Below are 11,335 nucleotides of genomic sequence, written 5' to 3' on the forward strand. Positions count from 1 at the left end.
TGCTTTAGCCGTGAACCTCTTTTGTCCCCGTTCCTTGCCTTGGCTGAGAGCCTTGGTGGCTGCTTCCTCCTCTCTACTGACCCTGGCCGTGAGCGTTTATGTGGCTTTATGGGAATGTTTCGTGCTTATTTAATGTATGAGGCTATCCATTAATTTGAAAGTTGAAGAATTTTGATTTTGGTATGAGTTTGTAAATATCGATGGTGGTTTCCCTGAGGTCACTTTCTTTTGAAGTTTGGGAGATTTTAAACCTCATTTTGGAAAAGCATTATGTGGACTTGATTAATCCTATGTTTTTGGGGTTTGAGAAAATTAGCGCGAGCTTGCCCTTTATGTTTGTTAGGAAAGACCTTGGGCCCTACTTTTCTAGGTCTTTTCGATACGAGCTTTGAGGACTGATCTATTCTCCTTTTCGGTGTTTTAGATGGATCGGTGCTTCCTCTCTCTCATCCCATTTTTGTTCTTTTCTTTGCTTGCTTCTTAGTTCGGTTTTCGATGCTTATGCCCGATGCATAAGTGTCCACGTATAGCCTTTTGCTATACGTGAAACCATGAAGCAAGGTCGCAAGTAGTCGTTTTGGGGCGTACGGTGGTGATCATAAAGACACACTGAAGATGGAGCAAAAAGATGTCCTATCCTATAACAGCAAGATCCAGATATTTGATGAGAAATAGGATAACGGTATCCTTCACCGACATAAGTCTAGCGGTAGTCAGCTCGAACCTCCTCAAGTTGTTGGCAGTCCTATGCCTGACAGCGTAATCGACTCGTGGACAACAAAAATTTCTAAAAAAAAAAAAAAAAATTTTATGTCCACCTGACGAATACCTATTTAGGCTGGGAAATAGCCCCCTAAGTGAGGTTCAAGACACCCTTCTAGACGAGTGACGTGTTCTATACATTCGGGTGACCGAGTAGCCTTCGTGGACCCTCGAGTATAAATACATAGGTGAGCCTAGCCCCATACGAGTGCTTGCGGTCTCTCCTCACCCGAACCTTTTTTTTGTTGTTTTGTTTTATCGAAGCTTTGGGACAGGACACTCGTGTTACTTTTCTTTTCTTTCGGGATTTTTTTAAGATTTTTGAGGATTATTTTTCTTCTCTTTTACTTGAGTCGCTTTTACCATGAGTCATTGTTACAGTCATTGTTACACTTTTTTTTTATTTTCTGGACGACGTTTCTTTCAGACTTCGTTTTTGCGATGCATTTAGACTTGTTAGACTTAAGGAACAACGGATCTCACGGGTGTACATGTTTGCTTTACATTTTACAGCAATTAATTTTCCTTTTTCTACCTGCTACCCTACTGTACAACATGTTATACTTGTCGTGTTTCTACCTGCTACTGTTCTTTCTGTACAACATGTTATACCACTCATGTTTCTACCTGCTACTGTTCTACATTCATCCTACTGTTGTCCTGTACTGCATATTTTTATTTATATATCTTTAAGCATGCCTTTTTTTTCATATGATGTTTAGAAGACTTTCACCATAGAGTTGTTTGATTTAACATCGTAACTAGACACCCTAGAAAACTTAATCTCGTCACGTCGGTGAGCTTGGAGCTAGCGCGGTGGGCAGCACGACCATCTTCAACTGCAAAACCTGTCTTCCCCAGCAAAACCATTCCTTTCCTAGAAATTAAACAACAATCCATAGGATTTCGATGTTGATTGCCTAGCGCAACATAAATCCTCCACCTTTTCCTTAGGCATTCGTATAGCTCTGCTATACGATTTAAGCCCTAACTCGTTCTAGGTTCCGAGATTGTCGTCCGATATGACGTAAACTCTTATATCTTCCAAGCGATTTGCGTGGCAATGCCACACAAATATAAGCCCTGACGTAAACTCTCATATCTTCCAGGCGATTTGCGTGGCAATGCCACACAAATATAAGCCCTAATTAAATAAAATTGACAGGATGAAACACTTTAATAATTCTTCTCGAAACTGAGGCCAAATCATAGGATAGACTGGGAAGTCACTGAGGTTCTCCTCTGGATCCGTGACCTCCCCTAGTTTCTCTTCATTTGGCATTTGGATTCCTCAACATCGTTCCAGGTTCGAGTCTATCCCGTTTCACACCTCTTGTCCGATTTCGTTGAAAAATCCTATTGTTTTAACTTCTTTGAAGATAATATTCTCTGATTTTTATTGAGAGTTTTCTTAGCTGACTTCAGTCATTTAAGATGTAATTAACTATGAGGGCTTGCCCTTATAGGAAGCTTTTCCGAACCCAACCTAAAATAAACCCTATTTAATTCTTTGTATTAAATAGGGGAACTTGTCGGCAAATAAAACGGCTTCGCAGACCAAACGAATGTCATATATTTCTTAGTTTATTTGATCGAGCCTCATCTTCAAGTCTTGTGTTTATTTCTCGGGATAGATACAGGATTTGAGGTAGAACGCTCTTTCATTTAAACTGTGAAAAATATGAGGTCAGTTTGATTCCATATTTTTCTAAAATTATATATGTATGTAAATTAAACGTCCTTCTGAAGCGGGCGGCGGGACTTCACTTCCAGCGACCTTACGGACAACTTTTGAACAAATCACCCACCAAATCTTTTTTTAACTCCCCCTCCCTTTTAGCTGCCGACACCAATTAAATATTTTATCATCTATTTTCTTATTTTATGATTTTATGCCATTTTATAGAATTTAAGATGAATAAAGAGGATTATGTAGCTTAATGGGTTATGCCCAAATCCAGTGCGTTACTATTCTCATTCCCTTGCCCATGCCAGCCCCTTTATAGTACCCCAATCGCCAATGCCAAGATTGCTGCAAGAAGTATTTTCTTATATACCACATCAAATATCTCAATCTCTAGTCATTTTTATCTTTGCCTAACATCTCTCCCCCATCCTCACTTGTTCTTTGGATGTTATTTTTAGCACCCATCCTAGTCTTGCTCGTTTGAACCTTCACTGCTCACTATCGACACTCTCTCCTGAAAACTCTAATTCAAGCTCTCATTTGCCCCTCTCGCTTTCTATTTCATATGGTCTCTCCTACTCTCACTCTAAGTTCACAAAAAACTGTTGTTCATCTATGTTGCTGCATTTCCTCATAAATTTTCCTAATGCACAACTCTGTTTCTTGCAACTCTCCTCTTAATCTACTCAGCATAATGTCTGAGCTCGACTCTAGAAAATCCAATTCTCACACCCCAATGCCCAAAACACCAATTGTTCAGGCCTTCTATCTGACTGACTTCACGATAGTAAATTTCTTTACACACAACGACGAAGATGACGACGACGACGACGACGACAACAACAACAACAATAACAACAAGCTTTTATCCTACTAATTGGGGTCGGCTATATGAATCCCAAAGGGCCAATTCTCCCTTGATCTAGTTAATATGGACATAATTTTTTATTTGACAGTCTTAAAGATCTTCTCATTGATTCTTAATCGAAAGAAATTTGAAGGTCTTCATGTTTTTGATCTTTGATTCAAGTAAATTTATGCTTTCTTTTGTTCTTTGATCTTGATTCAAGATAATTTGTTATTAATTATGCAGGAGTTAGTTCAATTGAATACAGTTTGACACTAGTGATGGTGAATTAATCCTTAAGCCACTGGAAGGAGTATAAGCATATAATTTTTTTTTTGTCAATCACCAAAGCATAGGTGTTCAAAATAAAAGAAGTTGTTGCTGTAAAGATAATTATGGAAAAAAAAGAATAATACAGTAGTTAAGAATAATGATTGTGTACTAATTTATTTGGCATTTGAATGATTGATAAATTGGATTTCCACCTGAATATGAAGGCAGATAGATGACAAGTAAATATACGAGTAAACTAAACAATAAAATATTTGACATTATTATCTATGTTGTTCGATGAACACTTTACTTACATCCATGCTTAGCCCAACTCAGCACTTGGATTCCCACAAAAACTTTCCACCACGTGCTACTCTTTTTAAATCCATTAGTAGTTAAATAAATATTGCACCAACTTCTTCTTTAATGGGTAATAATGATACTCTTCTACTTCAAATTAAGAAGTAAGTTGCTCCTAGTCTTTTTCAGCAGGCAATGATATTTTTAAGGTGCATAACCACCAATCCTAGCATAAACCTTGAGTTAATGAAAACAATTTTGGAACTAAAGCAAAACTCACTTGAGCTTTTAAGCAATTTAATTGCTATCACATACAACTATGATTTATACAATACTTGCTACAAAAATTGATTGCAAGTTAAATTAATAGAGCCATCAAATAAAAGTTTAGTCCTATAAGATTGTTTATGAAACACTTAATGAAGAGACAATAGAGATATTGAGTTGATGACGAACACCTTGAGATGTATCATCTCTTTTACAAAGTAATCTCACAAAACAATCCAAGATGGATTTGTAAGTGCAGGAACAAAAGTGTCAGAGAGAGAATGACTTGGTGTATCAGAGCAAAACTATTAACAATTTTCTATTTCCTTGATTTTCTTATCTTATGGCTATTCACATGCATATATCATTCCAGCCATAACTCATGACATTAATCAATCTTTAAAAATAAAATCAATCAATAATTTTTGAAGATATTAACTGTAAGTTCAAACTACTATAAGATTGTACTGTTTAATCATGAATCTTATTGTCTGATCAATTTGATTTAGAACAGAAACTAAAGATTGTATTGTACTATCACCATCATATGGTATGATCCATAAATGGAGCTAGTTAATTGTCATTTTCTTGGTTGATTCAACTAGCTTAATTTTAATTTAACACGGATAGTTTTTCATGATCATATATTTTAATGTAAAATTAATTAAAAATCATTAATTTGTTTATGGATTAATTCTTTGATTAAATCGATTTTAATTTTTATGTGTTGAAATTCTAAACTTCATCCAAATTTTTAATACAATTAAAATATATTATTGTCAATTATTATTTCATGCATATTTAAAATACTTATTTTTATATTTTATTTAATTATTATTTGTGCTCATCACTTTTTGTCATGCGATATATTTATGAATTTAAATACTTCTTTATATTGACCCTAAGCTTTACACTAGGCTTTGATGAAGTTGAAGCAGCTTACTTTAGTCACCCATATAGGTTCCTTTGTTGTCATCTCTGAGTGAACAATGCTCCATGTTGGTTTAACATACAAAGTCGTTGCCACGCAACTAAAGTATGTACTCATAACATGTAGGAATACATAGCAAATTACCTTAAATGACACATTCTACAAGGTTTATAATTATCGTATAAAGAGCGAGTCATACATGAATTACATGTGATCATAATGCCAAGGTTGTCCGTAGGTTCCTTAGGTTAAATATAATTTTTAATAAGGGGAAGATTTGAATTCTAGAGTTTCTTTATTGTTTGAGCATCTTAAGCCTTAATGGTGGATCAAGGTTGTCCGTAGGTTCCTTTATTGTTTGAGCATCTTAAGCCTTAATGGTGGAGTGGAAACCTCCCAACCTTCTCTTTTTAGTTCTGCTCTTATATGAATCTCCTGATATGCTCCTACATGAAGGTCTGATTTGTTTTTCCTCCACCAGCTGACACTTCAACTCTTCTAAGGAATATTGCTGGTGTTATTGAGAAAACTTTTTATGATCTCGCATCACTCTACCACCCCTAGATCCTCCAGTCTAGAGAGAAGGGTTATTTTTGGCCCATGGGTATTGATGCTGCACAGAAAGTTTCTAAACTATAATTTCTTGCTTAGATTGACGGTTATGTCTATATTGTCGTGATCATGTATTTTTCTGATTTATGCTATGTCTTTTGTCATAATATGATCACAATATCTCATTCTGTAATTCTGTTTTGATCATAACACTGAGACAATGTGAGAAAAATTCTCATTGTATAGATTTTACTTTTCGTTAGTCTAATCTTTTCCTCAGTATTTTCTTATACTTTTGGGGTGAATTTTGTTCTAATCTTAAACTTATCGAGCCTAATATACCTGCAATTATCTTTCTGCTGAATAAGATACATTTAGGTTGAGATGCTTTTGGAGTCATCTATTTTGTTTCATCTTCTTTGTAACTTATGAAACATCTACGTTTTTTATATCATAATTCTGCTTTCACATTAGTAAAGAATTGTTAATAATTGTTTACAAGGATGAATTACCATTAATGAAGTTCACAATCTATTCTTTTCACATATAGATCTTGTATTTTGTGTTGGCTGCCTGCAGCTCCTGCACGCCTACCAGCATTTCATACCTGTGTTGGTTCCAATGATCAGAGGCTAACTCCAAAATGGTATGCGGAACAAGGTAAGAAAATATGCTGCTTCTCATTCCGTCAAGTAGTCGGTTGTTTTCCTTGTCCTCCATTAATGAGCAAGAGTAACTATCCTTTGGTCGCTTAGCAACAGTAAATCGTTGTTTGTAGACATCTGCAAAAGGATCAGCTTGTAGAAGATCATAATAACTAGATGGAATGTTCAAAATCTCAACTCTAGAATTGGCCAATTGCTTGCTATTTTTCTACTCAGGAATATATATTGTGAAATCTTGTTTTGTAGAATGTTATTGTGAGCAATTCTTTATGGAACAAAATTTCTAGTGATGTAAAAACATATGATTTGAAAATGATTTATCAGTCTTGACTTTAAGCGTTATCAGTAGGGTTGTAAACGTGCCGAGCTTGAGCGAGCTCAGACTTGGCTCATGTTCGAGATCAAGAAAAGTTCGTCAAACAGAATATAACAGCGGAAACACACAGATTTACGTGGTTCGGCAAATTGTCTACGTCCTATGAGTTGCAGAGGATTTTATTACTTCGAGGAATACACCGTCGATCAACTAGACGATTACAAGAAATCACTTTTTCTCTCTCCCTCCCTCTCTCCTTTCCTCTCATTCTCTCTCTACCCGAGAGCTTCAATTCGAAGCACACCAGAAGAACCTGGAAAGCTACCAATGCCGAAGAGGAAGCCTGAGAAACAAAATCCCGAGAGAGATTGCAAGGAGAGCTAGCATGTCTATTTATTAATTTCATCATGTCATTAGGCGCATTAAGGAATTAATCAAATAATTAATGAAACTCATTAATTATTTCATTTTCCGGTCTGCAGGAAATCATAGAAGGAATTAAGAGCAATTAATTTCGAGTATCAAATCCAATTTGCTGTCAAACGCGGGAGCGAGATTGGGCTAGTTCTTGATCGGTTTCCATATTCACAACTAATCTCCCACTTGAAGACTGATACACTGGTTGCACCATCGACTAGCTGTGTCACCCTTTTCTTCAAACGTGATATCCTCCAACTCTGCAACTCAAAGCTTCTTGTTTTTACGCTAGAAGACCAACTGAAGTCGAGCACAACTTCAGTCTCTAAAGAGTAACACCCTTAATTGACATATCATTGTCAACATAGCTTTGTACCTCCAAGCTCTTTCCTGGGTTACTCATGTTTCTTCTTACAACTCCCACGACATGGGCAATATCCTGTATTTGCTGAAAACCATTTTCAACAAGTCTAGTCTTGTACTTCTTACTGCCATCAAACGCAGCCTTCACATGTTACACACACTTGTTGTGCAATGCCTTCATCTCTGGTGGAAGTTCTGTCAGCTCACAAGTCTGATTTCCTGGCAGGAAATTCATCTTTTCCAGTCGTTTTCCCAGTAACTTCCTCTATCTTCATCCTCCAGCAACCAAAATATGTTTTATTAAACTTCTCTATCTTCTATGTCATCACATCATCTCAGGTCATCGCTTTTTCTCAGATTCGAACTTGAGCTTTGATACCAGTGGTTGTGAAAAACGACGGCAATAAAATAAATAATTGGATCGAGAAAAGTTCGTAAAACAGAAAATAACAGCGGAAATAAACAGATTTACGTGGTTCGACAAATTGACTACGTCCACAGAGTTGCAGAGGATTTTATTACTTTGAGGAATACACCCATCAATCACCTCGACGATTACAAGAATAATTTCTCTCTCTTTCTCTCTCTCCTCTCCTTCTCTCTCTCCACCGTAAGCCAGAGAAGAATTCGAAGCACATCAGAAGAAGAATCTGGAAAGCTACCAATGCCGAAGAGGAAGCCTGGGAAACTAAATTCTGAGAGATATTACAGGTGAACTAGCATGCTTATTTATTAATTCCATCATGACATTAGGCCCAATAAGGAATTAATCAAATAATTAATGAAACTCATAAATTATTTCATTTTCTTATCTGCAGCAAATCATAGAAGGAATTAAGAGCAATTAATTTCGAGTATCAAATTCAATTTGCTGTCAAACATGAGAAAATGTCAATTTGAATAATGGACTGATTTCCATATTTGCAACACTTGATTCTTTCATAATATTAGCACAGTATCCCATTCATTCTGTTCATATAGTTGGATGTGAGAATGGTATATTTTTGCCACATTTTTCGAATATGAAGAGCCCCTCAAATTCTTCCATGATTTTATGCATAGTGAAATATTCGAAGTTTTTAGGTTGATCTGTACGTCTTTTATGTAATTAATTGTTTTAAAAATCTGGACTGCTTGTCAGGCATTGAACTTGTTCTCGGAACACGGGTGAAGTCTGCCGACGTGAATCGCAAGACATTAACTACAGCTGCTGGGGAAACGATAAGCTACAAGACTCTCATCATTGCAACAGGAGCTAGGGTAGTTATTTATTATCTGAAGGCATTAATATTGAAATAAATTTTATACTAATTTGTAATTAAAAAAGAAATTCGGAGGTCCTTATGTATCTTAATATTTAACTTAATGCCCTGTCACATAGGCTTTGAAGCTTGAAGAATTTGGGGTGAGGGGGTCTGATGCTGAAAATGTTTGCTATTTACGTAATTTAGCTGATGCAACTAGGCTTGTGAGCATAATGCAAACCTGCAATGGAGGAAATGCTGTTGTCATTGGTGGAGGCTACATAGGAATGGAGTGTGCGGCTGCTTTGGTCACCAGCAGAATAAAAGTAACTATGGTCTTTCCTGAGGAACATTGTAGTAAGTAGTGGATTTCAGATTTCTACCCTACTTGGTGCTGAAGTTTTTTTTTTTTTAATTTCTCCCAACATGATTTTATTTTATTTTTGCAGTGGCACGTTTGTTCACGCCGAAAATTGCTGATTTTTATGAAGCCTACTATGAGTCGAAAGGAGTGAATTTCATAAAGGGAACTGTGTTGTCATCATTTGAAAATGATTCGGATGGAAAGGTAAGTTTATAGCCCTTCTACAAATCAAGTGTATCAAATTCTAACCATCTTAGAGATTCTGTGGGAACCATTTAGTTATCCAGAGTTTAGTGCAGCATACATACTTTGATCTGGGCTATTATTTTCTATCATATCCACAGGTGACAGCAGTAGTTCTCAGAGACGGAACGCGAGTGCCTACTAACATGGTCGTCGTAGGCATTGGAATTCGTCCAAATACGAGCCTCTTCGAGGGTCAGCTGGCTATAGAGAAAGGTGGAATCAAGGTCAACGGTCGAATGCAGACTAGTAACAGTTCTGTCTATGCTGTCGGTGATGTAGCTGCTTTCCCTGTCAAGTTATTCGGCGGTGAATATCGTCGGCTTGAGCACGTAGATTCTGCTCGGAAGTCTGCAAGGCATGCTGTTTCAGCTATTACAACACCTGACAAAACAGTTGACTTTGACTACCTGCCTTTCTTCTACTCCAGAGTCTTCACACTTTCTTGGCAGTTCTATGGAGATAATGTTGGAGAAGTAATACATTATGGAGATTTCCTCGCCAGAAGATTTGGTGCATACTGGGTCAATAAAGGCAGGATTGTGGGGGCTTTCCTGGAAGGAGGGAGCAGAGAGGAGTATGAGGCTATTGCTAAGGCTGTTAAGCTCAATATGGTAGCTCATGACAAATCAGAGATAGAAAAGCTGGGAGTCGAATTTGTATCGAATGCCGGTCGACATCAAGAGGTAGCCGGTGGCCTTGTTCTTGAAAAGCCGCTCTACGAATGGCATGCTGCTGCTGGAATCGGCATCGCTTTATTTATCACGGCGTTTGCTTACTGGTATGGGAAGCGCCGCCAAAGATGGTGATGCTGGTGAAATCTTTCCCTGTATTGCTATAAAATTCCATTGATGCACACTGCCTCTGACCATTTGCCTGAAGTTGATTGCAAACATAGAGCATGTACACAGGCAGTTACAGATCCCATTTGTCTTCTGTAAATCACTTGTACCAGAGTATATATTGGTTATTATAGCGCATAGCATAATGTTGGAGACTAATTTATAATTAATTGTTGTAAAAATTTTGCATACAATATTTTAGAAATGTATCTATGAATATTTAGACCATGTGATATGATGAATTTTAAAGTCTTTTAGGTGGCAATTTACCGCAGCCCATGATAGTTAGTGCTAGTGGTAGAGTTATTTGGGACAATTAAAATGTTCTTGAACAAATGTTGGACTAACTTTGCAGGGCTCAAGTTTCTATTCATAGATGATAAGAAGAACAATATCCTGACCTTTAATACTCAACATAATGAATTCATGAAGCACTTAGTCAGTGTTTATCTAATTATCTAAATGTTAATCCTAACAAAAGTGTGGTGTGAGCTCTTTGCTTTTGATCTACCACTTTTAGACCAACAAAACAGGAGAAGATTTAAAAGATCAACTCATATTAGAATTTCCTTAAGATTTCATTTTACTGGCTGAAATTTAGAAGACCATTTCTTTGAGATGAAAGATTTTCCATTGATATACCATGACCCTCCCAACAAAATTAACTCATAATCTTCAAAACAAGTCTTCTGTAAGGGATATAAGATCAACAATACTTTTAAGTTTCCATATCCTTTTCATAGATTGAAGAAGATTACAATAGAAGGGTCGTTTACACAATGCATAGCACACCAATGCAAGATTCCACCACTTACAACCTTCTTCAACTTCAAGATCTATAAAAAGAAACTTTATCTTGTATTCAAAGTATGCATGAGAGATTAAAGTTTTGGGAATTAGGAAGATTAGAAGAGATTATATAAGCTTTATTTGGAACATGAGAACTATAACCAAGAAGAAAAAAAAATAAATAATATTCATATTTTTTTAAGAGGTTAAATAGGTCGGCAGCTCGACTGGTTTAGAATGATTCAAGGACAAAAACTATTATTTATATGTTTCGAACTGGGCCAACCACCGGTTTATGATAAAATTGGTCGATCTGGTCCTATTTTCCAAACACTACTTAGATCTGAACAAGAAAGACGACAATTGAGATTTTATCAAGGAGAAAATGAAAGGGAGAAGGAGAGGAACCTGAAAACACTAATGGAGCTCGGGGTATACAAAAGAAGAGGTTAATTAAACTACTCCTATTCAAA

The 11,335-nt window shown here is 36.5% G+C and overlaps 1 protein-coding gene across 1 annotated transcript in view; it reads left to right on the forward strand.

Moving 5' to 3' along the window:
- LOC110019304 (monodehydroascorbate reductase 4, peroxisomal) overlaps positions 1 to 10,344 on the forward strand; it is a gene marked incomplete at its 5' end in the record, with an annotated part of 18,188 nt that extends 7,844 nt beyond the window's left edge. Inside the window, 5 exons of the mRNA XM_020716926.1 lie at positions 6,199 to 6,279; positions 8,522 to 8,640; positions 8,762 to 8,981; positions 9,074 to 9,192; positions 9,333 to 10,344. Of these exons, the coding sequence (XP_020572585.1) occupies positions 6,199 to 6,279; positions 8,522 to 8,640; positions 8,762 to 8,981; positions 9,074 to 9,192; positions 9,333 to 10,040 (1,247 nt within the window). The remainder of the gene's footprint in view (positions 1 to 6,198; positions 6,280 to 8,521; positions 8,641 to 8,761; positions 8,982 to 9,073; positions 9,193 to 9,332) is intronic.
- Between the last annotated feature and the right edge of the window lie 991 nt (positions 10,345 to 11,335).

This window comes from Phalaenopsis equestris, unplaced genomic scaffold (genome assembly GCF_001263595.1).
Source record: "Phalaenopsis equestris unplaced genomic scaffold, ASM126359v1 Scaffold000054, whole genome shotgun sequence".
Taxonomy (NCBI): domain Eukaryota; kingdom Viridiplantae; phylum Streptophyta; class Magnoliopsida; order Asparagales; family Orchidaceae; genus Phalaenopsis; species Phalaenopsis equestris.